At 46.5% G+C, this 22,700-nt stretch overlaps 1 protein-coding gene across 1 annotated transcript in view; it reads right to left on the bottom strand.

Annotated features, from left to right (window-relative positions):
• Positions 1-22,700, bottom strand: part of FRAS1 (Fraser extracellular matrix complex subunit 1) — a 99,540-nt gene that overhangs the window by 24,408 nt on the left and 52,432 nt on the right. Inside the window, exons 19-36 of the mRNA XM_027741197.2 lie at positions 22,555-22,698; positions 17,463-17,615; positions 16,176-16,322; positions 13,149-13,295; positions 12,036-12,176; positions 11,807-11,950; positions 11,480-11,623; positions 10,617-10,887; positions 10,001-10,085; positions 8,003-8,329; positions 7,354-7,507; positions 5,348-5,526; positions 3,607-3,723; positions 1,906-2,020; positions 1,564-1,701; positions 1,343-1,375; positions 552-683; positions 66-191 (exon numbers count right to left, since the gene is read on the bottom strand). Of these exons, the coding sequence (XP_027596998.2) occupies positions 66-191; positions 552-683; positions 1,343-1,375; positions 1,564-1,701; positions 1,906-2,020; positions 3,607-3,723; positions 5,348-5,526; positions 7,354-7,507; positions 8,003-8,329; positions 10,001-10,085; positions 10,617-10,887; positions 11,480-11,623; positions 11,807-11,950; positions 12,036-12,176; positions 13,149-13,295; positions 16,176-16,322; positions 17,463-17,615; positions 22,555-22,698 (2,697 nt within the window). The remainder of the gene's footprint in view (positions 1-65; positions 192-551; positions 684-1,342; positions 1,376-1,563; positions 1,702-1,905; positions 2,021-3,606; positions 3,724-5,347; positions 5,527-7,353; positions 7,508-8,002; positions 8,330-10,000; positions 10,086-10,616; positions 10,888-11,479; positions 11,624-11,806; positions 11,951-12,035; positions 12,177-13,148; positions 13,296-16,175; positions 16,323-17,462; positions 17,616-22,554; positions 22,699-22,700) is intronic.

The raw sequence follows: 22,700 nt of genomic DNA, 5'->3' as shown, positions 1-22,700 counted from the left end.
GTCAACTAAACCAGCCATGTGGACAGGCACACACTTGCACTGAGGCGAACTCCTACTCAACTCACCCGCTCTCATGAGCTCCTGCACTCCTGCATTGTACTTCAGCACAATGCCATGATGGGGAGGCTTCACCAGCTCAAAGAAAAGACCCTCGGGAGCTGTATCCGTGTCGCTCACAGCCAACTGGATCCCTGTGCCAGGGAAAGAGAGCGTGGCTTCAGCTTCCTCAGACACTACACTGGGATATCCTTCAGGGTTTGTGAGGTGTTATTGTGACTGGAGCCAAAAACCATGTAATTCAGTCAGTACATGACAAGTAAAATAATTCTGGAGCTGCCCTAAGCCAAGAGCTGCTGGTTTCATGGAAATAATTAGTCTCCTGATGATGCCCATATTGCTGCTGTGGCTCACAAGAGACCCCTGTGCAAACCCTCGGCTTAGGAGAGAGATGTGCACATGTTCATAGAGCAGGGGAGTATCTACAAACCCCCAGAGAACTTCCTGACACGAGCAGCAGTGGCTCATCCCAAACAACCTCACTCCCCACTCACCGATGGCGGCTCGGCCCCCCTGGCTGACCTCCAGGAACGGCGCCGCGATCTGGAAGACTGGAGGCTGCTGCTCTGCAGAGAGCAGGTGAATGACAAACACCATCTCTGGGGTTGTGTCTTCTCCACCAGACACTGCACACAGACAGAAACCGTGGCTGAGTGTTTTAGGGATGGGTTTGCAGGGACTCTCACGTGGGAAATGCACCTTTCTGTACAAAACCACCACCCGACATCGCTGACTTCTCTCCCACCTTTCCAAGCCACACCTTTGTCTATGGACACACAGTTCACACCTGCCAAGAGCATTTATCTTTGCCCCTAACTCAACTCCTCTAAAACTTCTGAAAGTCTGTGTGTATACATCCTGTCTTCCACAGATCTGTTAGATGTGCTCCTAAGTCAGAACATGGTGGTGGAAGCCAGAAAGCATACGGAAAGGGAAGGATGTGTTAAACAAGCAAGCAGCTTATCATGGCAATTTAATTGCAGATATGTCTCCACGCTGTATTAAAAAAAACAACAGCATAAAACTCCTTGTTCGCACAGGGGGAATGAATCAGGCTTTTAGGATGGATCCCAGGAAACCACTGGAAAAAGATGTCTCTACTAAAGCTGCAGCTCAGCTTCTAGAAAACACTGCTGGGACTCAGATGAATTAATATTCCCCAGGCATGTGTTTTTCCAGAAATTCCTACCGAGCACCCGTAGGCGTGCCTGCAGCAGAAGGAAGGCCAGGGAGTAGCAGGCAATGGGAAAGGCAGATGGATAAAAAGTGCAAGTGGTTCACATACCTGTGAATCGGAAGTTCACGGACTCTGGGAGACCTGGCAGGACAAAACACAAGCACAGAGTCACTGCGGGCGGGACAGGAAAGCACCTACTGACATGGATTTGGAGACTTTTGGAGAGAGCAAGTGCTGACGTTCAGCCAGACAGGAGTCTCTCCTCCCCAAGGAGGAACAGCAGCAGTCCAGCTCCCTGTAGGTCCTACAGGGAACACAGTGAGCCTCACCTGCAAAGGAGAAGGCGATGATCTCCCTCAGGTGAGGAGCTGCGGTCGGCGGGCGATAGGCAATCTTGCCGTGGTTTATGTCTGCCTGGGTGAAATACCTGACAGGGGACAGAGGCCTGTCCCTGTGCTCCACGATACCTACGGAGGCAGAGAGACCAGCGTGAACAGGAGGAAGCCACTTGATTCCACGGCTGCAAGTGGGGTTAAGGAAGGAGGTGTTTGGAAGCCAAGGAAGGAGGCTGGACAGATTAACAGGTGCCTCCACAGGACGATGCTCGAGGGGAAAATGAGCTGTGCTCAGGAAACATGGTTTTCTGCCATGTTCTGAACAGGGTCACTTGCCTTGGCCAGGAAGAAGAGGGACAGTCACGTTGAACAGGATTTTCTCACTGGGAACCTCTGGGTCTACAAAGGAGAGGTGATGGGGCTCAATCACTGTCACACGGTCCTCCAGCACCTCAATAAACACATTAGACCAAGAGCATCAAGGCCAGAGACAAGGAAAGGTTCACCCAAAAATGCATTGAAAGAGAATTGCTAAAGTTAAATATAAGACAATCTTTGAATGTAAAGGCCTAGTTCTTAACCCCAAAGCTGACACCCTGTCCCCTGCAGATGTACAACCTCCACACTCACAGCTGGACAGGTTTCTCTTCTGACCTAGAGCAACTAAAAAGAGAGAATGGAAAACCTAGTTTGATCAAAACCTCCCTGGACAAAGACATAAGTCACTGCCTACATAGTTTTCTGGTACAGTCTGATGTGGCTGGACTTGATTTTCTTTTAAGAGTAATTCTAAAAATGACTCAGACCTTTCACTGGAATAGAGAGTAGCTTTTCCCCCTTTGTTTTAAACCTGTCTAAAACCGCTCTGATCCTTCCATAACAGGATTATTATGAGCCAAAGGCAGGCAAGACATTACAGGAATTAGGGTGCTGCATGAAAAGACTTAGGTGCCCAAAAGCAGTTCATTTGCATGTGTTCATGAACCTTAATCCTGCAGAATTAACAGCTCCAAGAAGTCACTGAATTAAACAGCTCAGTGGGTATGAAAAGCATCCAGCTCATTTCATAATCCTGAGCAAAATAAGGAGAAAACGAGCTAAATTAAGGATACAGGCAATTAATTAATCTGCTTTGGAACATGAAAGGTTCAGGAACAGGAATAAAATCCTTTCACCAACATGGGGGGAACAGGTAACTTGAAGAAAAAACAGTGTCTATGTTATGTCCAGTTTAACCACCAAAGAGTCACCAAACTTTTTCTGACCTTTCCCAGCAGGACAAGTCAAGACTAGAGGGATGGGAAGACTTCACATATTGGAAGTCTAATTCTGAAGGAGGCTGAAGACAAATGAACAGAACTCCATCACATTGAGGCAAGGAAGTGCAATCTTATGATAGAAAGATTTAAGGTTATGGTTGCTTCCCGGTTGCCTCCAAGGCCTATTTGTCTCTCCCGAAGGTAGGACTCTCAGGTGGTGAGGTAAAGCGTATTTTATGGCCCTATTGAATTTTGTGGTGTGTAATTAGCTATAAAACCCAGCTCCTCGTGGCTCTGCCAGACATCTCTCCCATCAATTTCGTCAATAATGACAACAACAGAAAGTCGGGAGCAGAAAGATACATTGCTCCAAGTAGCAGTCTGAGCATGTTTTATTACCATGGGAAAGGTCACCGCTATTTTAAACCTTGACAAGGCCACTGGGCCACGGAGTTTTCACTCATCCCTCTCCCACCACCTCCTTTGGCCTTTCCTGGTCCTGTCTGGCAGGCAGGAGACAGCAGGAGTAGAAGGGAAGGCTGGACTTCACCCACATGTGATGGGGACACGTGGAGAAGGCTTACCCCAAAGTCTGAGCCTACAAAATCAGCTTTAAACTTCAAGATCACCTTTTCCATTAACACAGTCTAGACATTCATCACTTTTAATACCGAGTTTTTCAACGTTCCATTGTATTTTCTCCACCCTCCCCACCATTTACTCTTCTAACCTTTCTTGTTTTCCCATTCCTACTCCAGCTGTCTGGTGTATCACTTACAGCCATGTGCAAAGAGGAGCCCAGGGAAAGCTGAGGTGCTCTGGGTGTCTGGGGCAGAACAGCAACATTGAACACGTGGCTTTCCAAGGTGGTTTGTGGACTGGCAGAGCTGGACACCTGGAAAGGAAAGATCATGTGAATGGATACCTGACAGAACACCCCTGCATTTCTACTGCACTTCATACTTTCCCTCTCCTTTCCTCCTGGTCTGAGAAGGCAAAGAGACACCTTCCCTTTTCTGCTTCCCCCAGTCCCTACCACAGATTTCCTCAGTTTTACTCCAACTGCCTGTGCAGCTTAGTGGAACCTTTCATCCCAGGAACAGCAAAAATAGTGACTTCTTAAACCTTCCTCCCCCCCTCAAAATGAGATTGTGCTGACAAAGGTGAAAATAACTGGTCTTTTACTAGTGGCACTGCCTTGGCAGTGGCTCCCTGTGATCCCAACAGCTTCCACGACAGGCTGTGTTTCACAGACCCACAAACATTTTCCATACACCACTATAACACCAAAAGTGAAGGCAAGGGTATCTAACTCATAATTGCAGGTCTGCAGTGAAGACATATAAAGCAAATGCTATTGAATTGCTAAAAATTCAGAGGACCAGAACCATTGCCTAGAGATGAGCCTGCACACGTTCCCAGCAGTCCTGAGGTGAGGTAGACAAAGAAATACAGCTCCCTTTGTGAAGCTCCATTTCAAGAAAACGCACAGAAATACATGTTGTGATTAAATGAACGACATGATTTTAGCCATTTGCTGCACGTGCTCTGTCACAATACTGATGAAAGCAACGTGTTGGCCCTTTCTGAGGTGCCCCAACCCAGGGCTCAAGGCTTGGACAGGTGTGCCACTGTGATCTCAGTAACCCCAGCTCCCTCTCATAGTTCTCCGTACAATTATTGCTCCTGCTCCCAGATACCAAAGCCAAACATCCAACTCATGCAAAATGCATGGTCTACAAGAGGAACGCAGCAATTAAGCTAAAGATTAGCTTGTTCAACACTGACGCTCACAAATTCCTCATTATCACTTATGTTAATTACTTTAGAAATTACCTTAATTGCCTCTCCGGTGCTACAGTAATTGCTTCTGCCTTGTAAACCAGATGTAACAAACACTGAGTGCAAGTGTTGGCGTGGGCTTAGCGTTAGGGGAGGCTGTTAAACCTTCCCAGCAAACAGCAAGGACCTGTCTGAGGAATTTTATGGCTGTTAAACCTGCGGGGAGGTGGGATTTATTTTAGTTTTCCAGCTGCTGGGGAGTTCTTCTACCTTTTTGTCTGTTTGCAAGACAAAGGACTCTCCAGCCAAAATCAAATTATTAGCTTAGGGGAGGCAGCAGGAGGGTTGTGTGTGGCTTTGGGGCTTGCAAAACCATTTTTAAAAAGGCACTTGGAACACTTGGTGGAAATATTACAGGTGTTATGAGAGGGTGATGTATTTGCCAGGCAGCACCAAGGGGTCAAACCTCCTGTCTGAGCTGCAAACGGGGCATCCAAACATCCGGGATATGAGCTGCACGTCATCTTCAGGCACCCAACGTGTACCTACAGACACATCAGCCTGTGTGCAAACACAAGGGTTTATTGACCTGTGCCATTTTTAAAACCTGAGATCACAGGACACAGGGAGCAGCAAGAGGAGTCATCTCAAGAGAATTGCCACGTGACCCTCCAGGAATTTATTTTTTATACTAATTTATATCACTTCCCTTCAGGAATTAATTTGATGAGGAATACCTGGAATTGGAAGGAGTCGCTCTCTACTTCAGCTCCGGAGTGCCTGTACCACACAATGCCATCGTTGATGTCCTGCTGGGTGAAGGAGGTCGTGGGGGAGGCTGCTCTTCCATCAGGCAAAAGCTGCCACGAGTCTGCGGGGCCGTCCGCCGGCATCGGGACCAGGAGCACCACTTCCCCTGGGAAAAGCAAAGGGCACTTGTGAGAACACAAGGAGGGAGAGGTGCCTTGCAGCAGGCTCTCCACCTTCCCTTCCAGGGCACAACCTCGGGGTCAGAACGCAGCAGACTCATCTCTTCAAGGTCAGCTGTTTCTAGTTCTTTTGGGAACTTATTATGCTGAAAAGTCCCCCCAATGGATTTTTCTGAACAAAAATCTCCAATTGCACTTGGCTTTTTTGAGGTTCACATCAGAATTAGCACTTTGTTAATTAATTCTGTTAAACAGATTGATAATTCTGCTGATTGATTATTAATCATTCCGTTGTGCAAAATACCCATCCCATTTCACTTCCCTAAACCACCCTCGAACAGTTGGAGCAACAAGAAAATAATTCAGCAAGCTGAAATATCACACTTCCATTTGATCATCCAACCCTGTGCTAATATTCCCTTATCAGTGCCCTAATTACATTCCAAATCTTACGTGTTTGCTCCTGGGAGTTCCCCTAAAAATCTAAAAATCAAATTATGTATTTTCTAGAGGTATGAATACCTTCTTCATCACTCACAGACTAAGTTAGGCAGATAAGCCCTCTTGGATTCCGGACTCATTTTCCACATTTCTCTCTGTTAATTTTTTTCCTCACTTTCTGCAAAACAGTATTTTAGATAAAATTTTGAAGATCATTGATTTTTGCTGCTTATTCCTCACCTGCAGCTACAAACCCGTTTGTGTTCTCGCAATTAATCACAGCAGAGATAATTATGGTGATACAAACGCAGGATTATAAATTTTAGTTAGGGTTGGGCAGCAGGAGACAAGCTCCTCAGGGAAAAAATTCCTGTTTTCATGTAAATGCTTATTAAAAACGAGAAGACAGACCTTCATCTGCAGAAAACTAAAGGGGAAACACAAATGAATTATTTCTCTTCTAACCTGCAGAACTCACATGATCTCTGCTTCCATCAGGTGCTGGCAGCTGTCATAGAAAACAGCCTGTCCTCACAGCAAAAGGCAATAAAACCCCACGGATGTTGCTAGAGGGACCCTCTAATTTTCTCTGGCTCAGCAAATTAAATGTGGTATCATTTCTTAGAAATGCATAATATGTTATTTAAAGACATGGTTTTAGTGAAGGAAATGGTGATGCTGAGTGGGAAAAGAATGGGTTTTTTGTTCCTCTCCACATTTCCTTTCCCTCCACATATGATGCCTTCTCTGCTCCATCCAGTTTCTCTCCGTTTATTGCTCAGCCACAAATCCCAGAACCTTCCATGCTCCTCCTCAGCCTGTTCCCAGAAAACACTTTCTAAGCACAGGGTTGCCAGGGAAAGTCATTGCTCTGAGAGATGAGCTCAGAGCCTCCCCAAAGGAATCTGGGGACAAGAATTATCTACAGATGCAAATGTCACTAATTCCTGTTCGAGCCAGCAACCCCTTCCATTGGTACAAATTAAATCAAATGTCATGGAATTCAGGGAATTCTTCAAGGTAAACTTTTGCTCAGAAGTTTCTAGAGACAGATATTACCCTGTGCTCCTCTTAAACTAGGCATTCATTGTAGAACAGTATCTTTTAGCAGTAAGATTCTGCTCTCTCAGGGCTGTAAATCCACCAGGATTTCACTCCCACTGGAGAAAGGACAGGATCAGATGACCAGGCAGGGCAAAAGTACTTTGTTACTTTGCATGCCCATTTGAAGTGGAAAAAGATGAGTTTGGCAGCACTTATCCGGTGTAGTATTATAAGGAAATATTCCCAAAAATTCTATTGGATGTGGACAAAACCCCATGGAAGTGGGATGGAAAGCTGCTCTTTGACAACAGAATTCCAAAGATATTTACCATGCCTGGGCTGGTCCTTGGTGATGGTGTAGGTGATCTCGGAGTCCCGGGCACCGGGTAGCTCGGCGTGCAGGATGGTCTTGGAGATCTGGAGCATGCCTCCCTGGGGCACCCACACCAGGGAATTTGTCACCAGCCGAGGGCTCCTGTCACCCTGAGGGCAGGGGGACAGCAGGAAAAGGCTTATTGGAATGTCAGTACAGCTGCCCTGACGGAAACAGATTTTCAAGGGAAAAGGATCAAGAGTATTCTGGAATTTCTTGTGCATCCCACCCTGGTTGTCTGCTTCCAGAGGGGTTGTGCACCCTTCACCTGTATCCCTCAGACCCAATTCTCAGCCTGTAGAACTGACCTTGTCCTCTGATTCCTAATTTCCTGTCGCTGACCCTAAACCCTCCTGACCTGAGTCTCCCTCCACAATTCTGTCCTTTATCACCATCCTCATTCTCTCTGAGCATCCACCAAAAATCTTTTGCTACTTAGTGGGTTTTCTAGCCTTCAAATTATTCCTGTGGCTTTTTTTTTTTTTTTTTTCCAAATCTTTATCCCACATTAATTCAAGGTACTCGAAACGTGGGTGTCGGGGCTGGACGCAGGAGCGGTTTCGGACTTTTAATTTGCCTGCCGGGGTTCCTGTCACAGCACATACCTCGGGAGCGATCCTGATGCGGAACAGGATGTTCTGGAAGTGGAACCCATCGTTGACCTGCAGGAGAACGGCATCATCCCGGGTGGCAGAGCCGTCGTGAGCGTAACGCAGCCGGCCCCCCGCGAGGTCATCCGGGCGGAACGTGTGGACGGAAGACGCCGAGTCCCCGGGAGCTCTGAGCAGCTGCCCGTGGCGTGGAGGCTCCACAACCATCAGCACGACGTCCTCAGGATTGTCACTGTCCCTCACGCCAAGCAACTGCTCTGTTATCCTCCCGCTTTCCCCTCTGCCGACGAGGAGGGGCTCGTTTCTGACCACAGACGGGGCCTGAAACGCAAAAGCAGCTCTGAGGTGGTTGCTAAACCTTGGAGATTGGATCATGCAAAAGCAGCTCTGAGGTGGTTGCTAAACCTTGGAGATTGGATCATGATTAAAGTCTGGGATGAAAAGTTTGGGGTTAAGGAAACCAGCTCGCTTCATCCCTGGAAATCTCCTATTTCTAAGAAGCAGAAAATCACTCTCCACACCTTTCTCCCCTGTGGCCAGATCTAAGAATATTTAGCATTTAGACTGAATTAGTCACATTAAAAGAAGATTCTCATGCCACAGCAAGCTTAGGAAAGGAAAAAACTTGGGATATTTATACAGAAAGCATCTGACTCCAGCTGATCTTCGTTAGCCTTTTGAGATGACAGCACCAGCAGTTATTTAATTTTTAAGATTCCCCACAGCCTTATTCAACCTACACCAAAGATCCCACATTCCTGCTGGTTTAAATTAGTTCTTTACTTTTTAGTTGTCAAGAAAGTTTAAATCTGCAGTGTCTATTGATCCCAATAAACATCCTTTGCCATTGGGAATGTGCTGCCTCCGGAGGGAGGAGATCCCACAGGGACAAAGCCCTGGGAACATTCCTGCTGCCACATCACCTGTGCGTGACTTCTGAGGGTTATTAGGGATCGACAGGCAAAATTCCTACTATTAAAGCTCACTTATGTATTCTGGGGCAGCCACTGCAGCTCTTACTTAGCTGAATGTCCTACTGGGGTAAACAGGAATTAGACTGAGCAAAGATCTCAGTGCCAGCCAGAATCAATATACACCCGGCAGGATCCAAATCCACACTTTGTCTTACACTAAAGGACAAACTAGAAAACTTCTAATTTCCAGAAGTTATGGGAATGACTAATATGGAATATAAATTACTCGTGGTGGGGATGGAGGCTGAGCCAGGCTTGTAGGCAGGAAGGAGTCGGCACTAAAAGAGTTCTTATCAAGCCATTTAATGCCTCTCTGAGGATGCACTTTAAAGTCTCTTTATTTGTAAGAATATGCCAAGTAGCCACAACTTCTGCTAGAGCTCTCCACTGTGGAAAAAGCTCAGTGCAAAGCTGCAAAGCCTCCTTGGAAACCTGGCCCCAGTTAAGATGCCTGTACCACCTCTGGGGTAAGGCCCCTCCACAATATTGTTCCACAGACTTTAAATAACCATAATAAAAGACAGGGGCACTTGGCAGTACCATCAGCTTGCCCAGAAGTGGGGAGCAGTTTAAGAGACACACTTTAAACAGCTCATGCTGATTTAATTCCCAACTGTCCTAGAACAGAGCATTAAGCTTGAGTGTCAAAGCAGCCCTGCCATCGGGATCAATCACGGCTCAATTGCCCTGCAGTAAGAGGCTGAACCAGAGCATCCGCAGATCCAAAGGATAATTGGAGCAGCAGGGACTCCTTAGCCCTCCCTGATCATTTCTCTATGATTGCACAGCTGCAACTCCCTGCACAAGCAAAATGACACAGGCCAACTTCTTCAGTCACTTCCCCAAGTCCCCTTCTTCCATGTGGCTCTTGGCTGCCTCTCCTAAGGGAGAGCTGAGTCTGATTTGCCTGACCTGAACTGCAGCTCGAGTTCTGCCCAGCTCCTTTGTTATCCCTGCAAGAAACCAGGGCTCCAAATGGTACAAAATTCGGGGTTGTTTCCAAGCTTGGTTACGTTACCTGTGTTGAAAACGCTTGAATGTTGATCACCTCAGGGCGGGAGAAGGATTGTTCATCGCTGACCTTCAAGGAAAACTTTCCTTTCCTAAAAAAGTCCCCAACAAGTCAAAATACAGGATAATATAAATTAGTGAAGTGCTTTTGCAGGACTCAATAATGATAAACATATTATATATTCAGTAAAAATGACTGGCTCGGTGACACAAGCTTTAACTCAAGTTTTTTCAGTTCTGTTTTTATAGTATTTTTTCCTGAGGATTCACAACAGTCACAACACGTAATAAAATACCTTTAGCTCTGTAATAATACACCCTCATTTCCCTTTAACTAATGTTATCCACGTCGGATGGCACCTCCAAGATAAAGTGCCAACTCTAAATGTCAGCTCTTTGCTGCAAAAGAAAAAAGTCACTTTTCTGGCCTCAGAACAGAAGCTCCAGGATTGCCAGGATTAACCCTCAGCTATAGCATGATAGAGCTATAAGTAAATTGGTAGTTGAATTAACAGCAGGGAGAGGTGTGCTTCCCTGCAGGAATGCTTCCAAGGAAGGAGGAAATACCTGTTCTCAAGACACATGCCTTTTTTTTAAGGCAAAAGCCCAGCAAAAAGTCTCACCTGGGTCTGTCTTGGCTGTGCACGAAGCGGACCCTCCTCTCCTGCACATCCCTGCAGCTGAAGTGGTCTCCTTGGCTCAGCAGCACCTCCTGCCCGGCCACCACCACCAGCAGCCTGCCGTTGGAGGGAATGCTGTCCAGGTGGAACAGGAGCTGGCCCGTGCCACCGCCCGGATCGCACACACCCAGCAGCGACAGGTCCAGGGGTGTCACCCCGCCAATGCCGACGGTGAGGGTGCCGCTCGCACGGGAGCTCCAGGGATGTTCCCTGGCTGCGATGAAACAAGGGAGAGGTATTACTGGAGGAATTACCATGGGCAGTGTTGGCATCGTGCCTGTCACCACCATTCCTGGGGTAACAGAGCAGACCCTTACGATGCCCTGTTCACTCCTGACCCAGGTGGAGAAACACTACCTTCGAAAATTGCAATCCATCCCAAACCCCACCATGACTTTGGCAAATCACTTCCCATCTTGATTTCCCCATCACAGAACAACACACTCTGGCTTGCCCTGCAAGATAGACTTGTAAATCTTCATTTAGAAGAAAGGAAGGATAAGCAACAACTGAAGTTGGTTTAGGAAGGGATTTCCCCCAAGATATTTTGTCGTTTGTTTTATACTGATGATAAATGATGCTGCTGGAAAGATGTGCCTCCACACTTAGCCAGGTAACTTCACTTAGAAAACCATGTACATGCACATCTTACAAAACCAAAAAACTGGAGAAAAATAGCTGCTGACTTTCAACAGGAAAATGCACAAAAGTGAATTCCGAAAATGTGACTGAATGAACACTTCTTCTGGCCTTAAAATCTGCTGGAAACCTGCCGGCTCAGTCACTTTGTCATGGGATGCACTCACCTTCTTCACACTCTCTGGTCCGTGTATTGCCATAGAAACCCTGGCCACAGGCAGAAACACAAATGCGATTCTTCAGAAACGTGGTGCTGTCGCAGAGGTGGCACAGGCTGTCACTGTCACACTCCAGGCACCCAGGAGGACAAGCTGAAGCGGATGGAAAGCACAACCCCACTGAGACACCGCAAAATCAATGCAGCCACTGGTGCACAGAACAGAAAAACTGCTATTTGTGTCTTACCCACCTGACAGAAATAGTCAAAGGAAGAGGCAAAGACTTAAGAGCTGCCTCATTTGACCACTGCCACCACATCACGTCCCTGTGCTTACCTGTGCACTTCCGCTTTGCGTGGTCTGCATAATATTTCTCCCCACACTTGGGAACACAACGAGTGTCCAAGAGGAAGAATGGGGCTTGGCAGAGGCTGCACTCGTCTGCTGCTCGGTGACACTGAAGGCAGGGTTGGTCACACCCTAAAAAGTCACACGCAAAAAAGTTCAGCTCGACACCACCTTGGAGACAAGGAGGGGAACATGTCAAGACTCCAGAAGAACTCACTCTGGCACGTGTCTGATTCCCGGTAGAAAGCTGCAGGGCACTGTTCCACACAAGCTCCTTCGTGGAGGACGTGGCCCTCCATGCACTGGAGGCAGTCAGTCCTCTGGGGACCTTTACAGGCGTTACAGCTCCAGTCACACTCTGCAAGAAAACAAAAGCCGCTTCAGGGCGGCCCTTCCTGGGGTGCTCACCCCGCACAAGGGCTTTGCACTGCAGGAATATAAGCCCCTGGAGCAAAGAACACAGTAAAACCTGTTAAAATACTAAAAAAAAGGAGAAAGCATGGTTTGTGCTGAGTGAATTTATCCCTGGAGCAGCAGTGCTCCTTGTATGCCAACGTGGAGTTTGTGGCTCAGTAGCAATTATTCATCCTGCATCATCCAGCTCATGCTTTCAAAGCACCCTGACCAAAAGAAAATGATATCGCTGTCCCTCACAGCCTGAATGTCCCTCTGGAAAGTCCACTGGCCAGGAATACATTGGATCCAGCTGGGATCAGACCTGCCTTCACATGCCCTTGTACTATCCTTGCTCCAGTATTCAGCAGAGTCCCAGCCACGCACACGTGCCCAGGGACTCCTCAGGCTGCCACCACCTTTTCCTCACTTAATTCCATTAGGGAACACTCTGCTGGGGAGTTCTGCGAATCTTTCAAGCCACATGTCTTTAAAACCATTCCAAACTGCTGTTCCTGCAGCCATCCAGTGAGGCAGGATTTAATGAGACGGAGAGAGAGGCAGGTAAGCACAGGAGGCCTGACAGACACCCTAAAAGAGCCTTCTCCTGGCAAGCTCCCTCGTGACTCAGCTGACCCGTGACTAAATGAATTGCTGGACCTGACCCCTGCAAACTTTGCTGGCTCAGTTACTGAATCACTTACAGGAGAGCGATTTGCAACAGTCCTGTTCCACTGAAAGGCTCAAGTATGTGACAGCAGGCTGCCCAAAAAGAGAGGAAAATACTGCAAAAACCTCGCGAGCAACCTGTCACTGAACAATTTCCCCCTTTTTAAAGCAGGCCACCTGCCACGTAACGGATTCTTAGCCAAGGCACTTTAATTACTTATTTTTAATTTTTTTATTTTTTTCTTGAAAGCAGCAACGCATTTTTCACCTCTGCAAGTCTTGCTGGAAAAATCCAGGTAATACTGCTGAGCACAGCTCTCATACTGGCACTCTCCAAACAGCAGGACTTTGGCAGGATCTCTGCACGAAGTACAGCTGGCAGCCGAGTCACAGCTCCAGCACTGGCTGCTGCAGGCTGTGGAAAGACAAGAAAATCAGTGAAATTCCTGATGAACCAGCCAACTGTACAAGTAAAAATGGCATCATCCTGCAGCCTTGCTACTCCTCTTGTCCTCTCTGACAGACACGTATGGAGATTTTGGAGTTTTGGCTTGTTATGTTCCTTTTCACAGCCTCCAAAATGGAAAGAGCCTCCTTCTATCTGGAAAAGACTGGTATGTCTTCATAGACTAATGCTTACTCTCCTCTGGACAGGTGAGGGTAAAATATTGATCCTGAATCCAAATCCCCAAAAAAGAGCTTTCCCTGTCTCTGTTTTTCTTACTTCCTTTAATCAACCTGTGTTTCACACGATTCTTTACCCAGAAACACAAGAATTTGGAGAGGATGGCAGACTGCTGCAAATCCAGGCAGCAAACTTTGGTGAGACCAAAGGCCCATTTAGTTTCTCTTAACATTTCCACCTTTTTATCTGCACACAGTGTGAAATTCTGGAGCTGCAGGGAGCAACAAAGGAAAAAAATTAATTCAGGGATTTACTTAATCTAGGATCAAAGTCCAGAGGTTCAGAATATTTCAACTCACCTCTTTGATGTCCAGGAACCAAACTTCTCAGGAGGCTGTACTAACAGTTTAGGTGCTAAATCCTGACATGCTAATTCAAGACACAGTTTTATAACCAAAAAACCTCCAAATACAAAAGTAAATGTGAAAATACCTTTGTTGCTCTCATTGAAACAAAGACCCAGTGTTCTTCAAAAGAGTTAATTGTTTTAGCTCATCTAAAAAATGTCACAGAAGGTCTGTGTTTTGCTGAGGTGCAAATGACTTCCAGCAAAACGTGTACCTGAAGAATCTAGTAGCTGTTTTTAGGTGCTCTGGTGCCAGTCTTATTCCACTTCACTTAAGAATACATGAAAAAAAAAAATCGCTATTTCTAAGTGCTACAAAGAACCAACTATTAAAAACACTGTAAAACATTCTACAGGAGGTCTAAATCCATAGAAATCAGGTTACCCAGGGAGGCATGCCAGAACAGTAAGCCAAAAACGCATCGGAAAGCAATCCTGCCGGCTTGTTTTATCAGCACGACTCCGTATCTGCATTTTTAAGCCCATGAAGGACTCGTTAAGCTTTGTGCCGTTCCTGGGCCAGGATGTTGTTGAGTTTAAAAATATCTCCCAGAGTCCAAATGTGCACTCAGCATCTCCCTGAACTTCATTCCAACCCCGAGTTCCTCAAAAGTGCAATGAGACTAAAATAAACGTTGAAGAGAGACCCAATTTTCTCAGCCTAACAGCCAACCTCCGATTAAACAATTTTCATTCCCTCCAAGTGGCAGTTTCCCAGCAGCCTGGGACAGTTTATATCTCCATGGCTTATCAGCAGCACTTGAAAAGGCACAAGTGACACTTGGAATGACAAAAATCCAAGGCGCCAACACACTTGGCTTTGAGCCTCCTGCTCCAAGGATTACAAACACTTCTTAAAAAGCCATTTGCAATAAAGAGATTAGAGAAGCTGAATTTGCTTGCAAAAAAATCTGTTTGCGTTTGAGCCCCTGAACCAGATTCAGGAAGGGTGCAGGCCTCAGGAACATTCCACGGGTACCCTGATGTCCTGAGGCAGGAGCTATCAATAGGAAGGTTTCAATAGAAAGGGGTGTGTTAATTAGGAAGGGAGATATTCTGGTGCAGTTAGCAACAGAGAGCATCCACACTGCAGGAGAAAACAGTGAATATTTCGTAGAGCTTGTAGGAAACTAGCCAATAAGAAGCTTTTTTTTTAATTCTTTTTTATTGCTTTCCTTTTTTCATTATTATTGAGTAGCCTTTTTTTTTCCATCAACAGAAGAATGGTACAAAGTCTTCCAGCTATTTTCTTGAACTTATGTAAGGTGTCTCCATACCTGCTGATCACTTGGAAATAATAGTTCCAGGAGAATCATCTATTTCAACAAAAGGCAGGTAAAGCTGACAACCACATCGGTTTCCTCCTACAGGACCTCATCAGTGAAAAAATTGGGTCTGCATAGGATGACACTGACACCTGTGCTCACTGCAACAGAGTTATTTTATCATGAGTCCGGAGAATTTAAATCAGAGTAATGCAGGACTTCACCAGTCTGAGTGCTCAGGTTCACAGCAACCAAACCACTTAAGTGTTCACTCATTTTTAGGAGTGTATATTGTAGTGGGGCAATTCAAGCAGGTTTTTTTCTATTTTTTATGTCTCTGGGCCACATCATTTTGCATTTTGGAACATCAAGTCCAGTGATCACAGAGGAATAACCCAGGGCCAGAGAGAACATAGAATAATAAAGAAAAAGAGGAGCCCCAAGAGATTCACAAGGGATGGCAGGATAAAGCATAACCAGACTTAAACCAGATCAATTCCAGCAGATCATTAGGAGGCAACAATATCACAGCTCAGCTCTGTCAGGGCTGTGCCTGCCAAGCACAGCCCTGTTTCTACTGGGGTTTCACATGTGGAAAAATGGACATAAATGCTGCAATACAGCTCCCACGGCATGTACTGGCAGGTAGTGCAGTGGGGAAGGGGTTTGCCTTCGTAAGGATTGATTAGAACTGGTCTCAACTTGTCAAGTTTCCACAAAGCCCAGAATCCATCCTACACAAACTCTCCTGCAGATTTTCACTGTGGGGGACCCAAACCCTGTTGTCTTTGGGGTCAATAACAAAACTGCAACTGTTTCCAAATTTCAGCCCCGCCGCAGGCCCTGCTCCCGAGGCAGCCGATCACCCCTGTCAACTCACATCGGGGTCTTAGGCACTTGAAATCTTGCTTTTCCAGGCAACAGGAATGGTAAGCAAAGGAACAAGACAAGACATGTCGGGAAAGGAGGAAGGAGAGGTGGCTGGGGAGAGGCACTCACGTGTGCAGGTGTGCCTGTCATCCCTGTAGTATCCCGGGGAACAGCCCGGCGCACACGTGCCCGTGTGGGACAGGACCAGGCTGGAGTTGCAGGAAGAACAGGCAAAAGGACCCTCCGCGGTGCAGGTTTTACAGGAGGGGTGACACCCTGCAGGGACAGCAAAAACAAGGGTTTGTGTTCAAGGAAAAGCAGGCTCACCTCTTGTGCTTCTTACCCTGACTGAAGAGATTTAAAATACCACAGTGGATGAGGCCAGTGTACCCTATTAATTTCTCCAGAGAGGGTAAACACAAAATTATTAGTCTGTTTTATTTCTTGACAGGCCTTTACCTAAAGATTGATGCCATCATTACACCTATCAGGTCAAATTAATCATGAGTGAGAGCGGGCAAAGGAATTAGAGAAGCCACTGCCCTGCGCTGTGCTGGGGACCTTTCAAGCCAGCACAAAACACCATATGAGCTCTGACATACTCTGAATAATGCAAAACTCCTTTTAAATGAAGCCTTTAAACCAAAGGGAAGAAATGTTATCCTGAGGCCTAAATTTCCAGGAAGGCAACATCTGTCTCCCAGGTGCCTTTCCAATCAAGTGACACGGAGGATATTTCATGCGGCTCTGAGACCTCATTTGTCAAAAACAGGTAAATAAACACGCAGCTCCTGAATGCTGGAGAGAAGCTTTGAAATATTACCCATCAATTGTTAGACTGGATGAGGAAATGCCACTTCCTGCAAAGGAAGCATCTATATCTTAAATCTTAATGTCCTGAATTTCTTGTCTTGATTACTTTCTCTGAAATTGCAATGCCCTGTGCTCAGCTTTGGGCTTCACCGGGTCTCTGTCAGCCACAGAACAAGAAAAGCAGCCTATTTCCTCCTAAGAGTCCCAAGGAATGTAAAGCAGCTCAGACAATGACTGGAACATGAAACCACATCAACAACAAAAAGCGGAGGAGATGCAGGGACAGGTTATAAAAGAAAATGTGCCATCAGTGCAGCTTCCCCCATGCAGCCGAATTAAATTGGCTTTTTGTTTCAGAAGCTGCCACAAACAATCACCTTTTGGGCCATTACTGGAGCAAGTCAATCCCCAGTGAGAGACCTCGGATGATGTTCCATCTCAGGTTGCAAAACATCCCGAGAAATTCCTACCAGCGGGAGCTCTGCTCCCAGTGCAGTGTCCTGCCAGCTGGGCAAAGCTTCTCTACTAAACAGGAGCTATTTGGTGGGACATCTCCCAGGTGGCTCCTTGCAGCCACCCGAGGCCCCTGGAGGAGCTACTCACGTTTGCAGGCACCGCCCTGGGCGTAGTGTCCCGCCGGACAGTCGGGAACGCAGCGATCCCCCAGGAGCAAGTGACGGGAGCTCTGGCACTTCAGGCAGACGCTGCCCGTGTCCCGCAGGTCGGCCACGCACTGCTGGCACAGAGGGTGGCAGTCTAAAGGGAGCAGGGAATAAGACAGGCTGTGAGCACGGAGGGAATTCAAGGAGGGCATTAAGGATGTAACTTCCAGAGCCCCTCCCGGCTCTCTGTGCCCAGGGGCTGCCATCAGGTGCCAACCACTGCAATACTGGATGGCTGCAAGAGAGAGGGGACCAGAAATCCCCGCAGTCAAGGAGGATTCCTTTCCTCTTGCCTCATCCCCATCTTGTGATCTTCCTGAGCATCACATTTTCACTTTGCCTCTCTCCTGCCTCGTTAGAGCATCCTCTTCCCCATCCTTAAATGAGCTTGGGAAAGCTTTGTACAAAGCCAGCTCGAAGGTCTTCACTTCCCAAAACCCTTCACTGATTTTTAGGTGCCTCTGTCTACAAGTTTATCTTTAATTCCACTGGAAGCCATCAGCATTCACCTCCCTCTGCTCCCACTGTGGAAAAAGCAAAGAGCACAACCTGTACAGCTGTGTGACCTTCTCCTGTTGTTCCTGCTGTTCAGATTTTCCCACACAAACGAGACATCCATACTCTGAGGAGGCCACTGCAGCCCTCAAAGCCAAGCCAAGAGCGGTATCACAGTGCCTCCAAACCTTTTCCTTTTCCCATTTTTCCCCAGCAGCACCACGCTCGTGTCTCCTGACCTCTGCCTGAACTCAGGTGCTTCCAAAGGTTTGACAACAAGCCTTTTGTGTGCACAAAGGTGCAGTGTAAGACAACCTGGAAGCCAAATTAATCCTCATTATGGTAATTCAGAAAATTATAAAGGAAATGACGACTGTCTTGAAAGAAATGTAATAATGAGGCTTGATTTGAGTACCTGGCCTCTTGTCAGGTCTCTGCTGAAGGTTCAACTTTCTGTCTTTTGTCTCTTGTGACAGCAGTACTACAGATTGCCAGGCAATCTAATTTTACAAGCTGAAGACAGGCTCACATTGGAGCCTGGAGGAATTCTGCATCCATACCTGCAGGAAGGCAACAGTGACTGGAGTCTAACCCCGGCCTGTGGGCAAAAGGTTCCATAAACACAGCACAAAAACAAGACAAAGAAAATTTAGTGTGTCCAAACAACCTGCTGTAAATAACTAGACTCTCCCAAACTAACATTTAAAATGTAAGTATCTACAGAACTATGTGCTGCTGCAGCAGAGGTTTCTCTTCAGAGCCTCTATTTTTGCTCCTGTGTACGCAAAGAGTTTTCTCAGTTACTGCTTTAGGATGAATCAGCCCCATCACTTCTCTTGTTCCTTTGGAAGCCTGGAGATCAAAGAGCACACAGCACCAACTGAAAACCCGGAGCTGACGCTCGTGGTGAATTTGAGGGACATCGGGGAACGAGTGGGAGAGCGAGGGAAGAACTGAAGTGCTTTGTTTTGGAAAAGATGATTTCAATTTTTCACAGCAGGCTCCCTTTGAAGCCAGGACTAACAGAAGGGGGGTGTTTTCTCTGTGCTTCTCAGTAACACCACACAGCTCTATGTGTTTCCTGCTTCGGCCTTCTCCCTGATAATCCTCCCTCCAGCTCAGCCAGCAGGCACGTTACTGCCTGGGGGATTTGGCTTTTTGGAGGCTTCACATCCCCCCTTGGTTGCAGGTCAGTGTAACACAGTTAGTTAATTCCCTTTAGGCTCCTTCCAGTATCCCAACTGGATTTTCAGGGCAGCTCCTAGTCCCAATGCCTCCCTTCTCATGTTTCTCAGACTGCCTCCCACTGTCCAAACAAAATGTTTTCCTGCTTCCCTTTCAGCTGGCTCTGATTTCCTCCTTGTCAAATCACCTCTACGCTAAAATAACCTCAACCACCTTCCCTACCACTGATCTTCCTATAAAGCAATTTTCGCTGTTAAGTAAAATGGAATTACTTACACAGATTTCCAGAGTTACTTGGCTTTCATGCCCTCTTTAGCTTTCTCCTAGCAAATAGACCAAGAAAACAGTGCCCTTTCTACATGGAAAGTATCTATTACAGGTTGTTCCAAGACACAGAAGGCTGGCTGGGGAGACAAAATCACCTCTGAAGTGTTCGTGAATGCTCATAAAGGACACCAGGGGCATTTCTCCCTCTCAGCTCCACCACTTGCTAAGCAATCAACCACCTGTATTGTTTGAACACATCTCCCCTCTCAGGGGCTCTTCAGGAAAGTATTTCCTGATGCAAGTTTTGTGCTCTGCTCTGAGGGAAGGTCGGAGGTTTTCAACAGAGCACAACTTAAAAGTCAGGACTGAAAACACCACCCAACCGGTACCTTACAGTAAATCCAGACAGAAAATCAGTAGGGCTGGTTCAGAAGGATACCCAGCACTGACCAGGATTTTTGGCTTGATTTGGTTGTTGGAAGGGGTTTTCTTGCCTCTCTTTTCAAAGACCTGAATGGGAACCTGTCCCTCAAACCATCAAGGAGAATTCCTGGTGATGTGCAACCGCGTTTGCAGGGATCTGCCTGCATCCCACGAAAGGGTGGGAGCTGCTCCAGGCAGCGTGAGGTGGGAAACCCAGCTGGCTGGTGCCTGGCACGAATGGGCCCAGATCAAAGCAGGGAAATGAACTTCCCTTTCCCTGCTCTGGCAGCTCAGCTGCTAACTTCTGGAGGGGGCTGCCCCAGTGGCTGAGTGGAGCTGAGCCCCCAGTTCCCCTCTCGCTCTGCTCAGCCCAACTCCAGCTCTCAGTGATGATATCAGTGTCTCTCTAAAAGGACAGCCAAAGCTCATTAATTTTACAAGGAACTGAATATATTTCTTGTTGTCAGAGTGTCCCTTCTGGAATTTTAAGAGCAAGGCAGCAGGCCTGCTCCTGGGTGAACTGTTCTGGTTTAGTTTTGAACATCTTCCCAACTGCAACACAGCCCGAGAAAGCAAAGCCTGTGGAACATGGGGACTGGGAGTTCCCTTGCAAGGAAGATGCAGCTGGAAGTTGAAAGAGGACCTGATACAGGATACTGTATCAGTGGATGTTTGGAGCTTTCTTTCACACCAGTCCCTCTGGATTTTTCTAATTGCCCTTCCACACAATCAGGAAAAGATCAACGGGGAAGCTTCAAGATTAAGAGGAAACTTGAAGACAGGCCTCTGATTTATTAAAAAAAAAAAAATGCAAGAACAGGGGTTTAGGAGCAGGACAACACTTTTAGCAGTGGTGCTATTTTTCAGCCTGGTGACTGCAGTATTTCCTGGAGCTCAAGCTGACTTGGACAAGAGGGAGAGGAAAATCAGAGTGTTTTCAAACTGGGAAAACAAAACCTACAGAAGCTCTGAGGCTCAACAGGAGTTGGCTAAAGCCTCAAACACATTCCTGCACGTACACTTTAGCTATAAAATAAAATTAAATCAATTGAGCACTCTCAGAGAAGACTGGCACAAACTCCTCGTGCCCAAAACAGAGCTCAGAAACTCACTCATCTCTTGGAGCTCGAGGACATGATGTCTTTCTTCTGCTTACACCTGAAATGCTTATTTGATTAACTGCTGAAAACAAGATTTTTTTTTTTTCTTTTCTATTAACAAGGCAAATGTTCCAATCCTCATTCAGGTAACATGTACAATAACATCATTAATTCCCAGGCAATGGTTTCAGGTGACAGTAGGTTTTCTCCAGCCTGTGTGAAAGATATTCCCCTCCGGGTCCATAAAATATGGCAGGTGGCTATAATGCACAGCAGGCCCTATAAGTTGTAACACAATTCTTCCTGGAGGGGCAGGAATTAAAGATAAATGGGAAGATAATTGTAAAAATATATTGCTTTGGGAGGCAAAGGAAAAAGCTTTGTTAGATCCCGACGCAAATCATATCTTATGAGAGTGTCAGGGGTTTTAATGTTCTCTTTTATGGGACAGCTGCTCTTTAACTGGTAATTAATAACTTGCAAGGGCAAATTCAGCATTTCAATCAGTGCTGAATGAGAAGAATGAGTGAAACTTAACGACCTGGATGTGGAGCTCTTTATCTGCAGCACGACTGGCAGCACACATCCTTTGCTTAAACACCAGACATAAACTAAGCCTTCTCTCCTGTTTGGAGGACGCAGATCCAAGCCACTGAATACTGACACTCAGTGATGCCAGGCACTGTGAACCAAGCCTTGAAAGCACGTTTCTACTTTGAGAAGACAAGTCTCCAAAGAGTGACATCCCTTGACACTGAAATGCTGAATTATTTCCAGATTGTAATTACTTGACTGTAGCCAACATCTTGATTCCCCAACTTGATTTCCTAAAGAGCTGTGCAATACTTTTAGGGTGTTTTCCTACTTCTCACACACTTTCTCTCCCCCCTTGTCTCTGCAGGCAGAACAATCATTGTCATTTAAAAGGAAGATGAAGAAATGGTTCACAGAATTAATCTGTGGAGAGCAAAGAAACAAGTCTTTCATAAAAAAAACCACCCAAGACATAGATGTAAACAAAGACAGGTCTCTGTGAAGGGGAATCATATTAAACTGGGAACAATAGCCTCTCAATGGATATATTTATTACTTCTAATGCATTTTTCCCTTTTCTTAGGACTCCTTATCTCATTTGGAACTGTTAAGCCTAGATTAAGCCTCACACACCACAGCTTTTTTTGATAAAGCAGAAAACCAGCTTGATAAAGCTCAGGAACTGTTGGAGCAGTTCCCAGGATATGTTTATACATGTCTGTGTGACGGATTAAAAGTGATTTTTCTTTTTAAACAGATAAATGCAATCAGTGGTTTCAGATGATGGGCTTAAGTGCAGGCACTGAGCACCCACACTGTACAACCCCTACACAGAAATCCTATTACCTCCCAAAAATGCACACAGCAATGGAAAAAAAACGTGCCAGTTTTCCTTTAGGGCCACATGAACAGCTTCTCTGGATCGCAAATGTTTCCTCAACTCCCTTTGCAGGACCCAAGCAGTGCTGGCTGTGAAGCAGCAGGTTAATGGCCCACACAGGTCTTCCAAAGCCAGCTCCTCTTACTCACCCACACAATATCCCACCAGGTTGAGGTACTGCTCTTCCTTGCAGCTGGTCCTGCACTTCCCACGAGCCAGAGTGGCGTGGGGATGGCAGGTTAAACACTCCCCATCAGAAGGGCCACGGCACGTCTTGCAGGAGGGGTGACAGGCT

Source organism: Pipra filicauda, unplaced genomic scaffold (assembly GCF_003945595.2).
Source record: "Pipra filicauda isolate LSUMZ 115617 unplaced genomic scaffold, ASM394559v2 scaffold347_size1265977_pilon, whole genome shotgun sequence".
NCBI classification, from domain to species: Eukaryota; Metazoa; Chordata; class Aves; order Passeriformes; family Pipridae; genus Pipra; species Pipra filicauda.
Note: the sequence above shows the minus strand (reverse complement) of the source record. Positions and strands in the feature narration are given on the sequence as shown.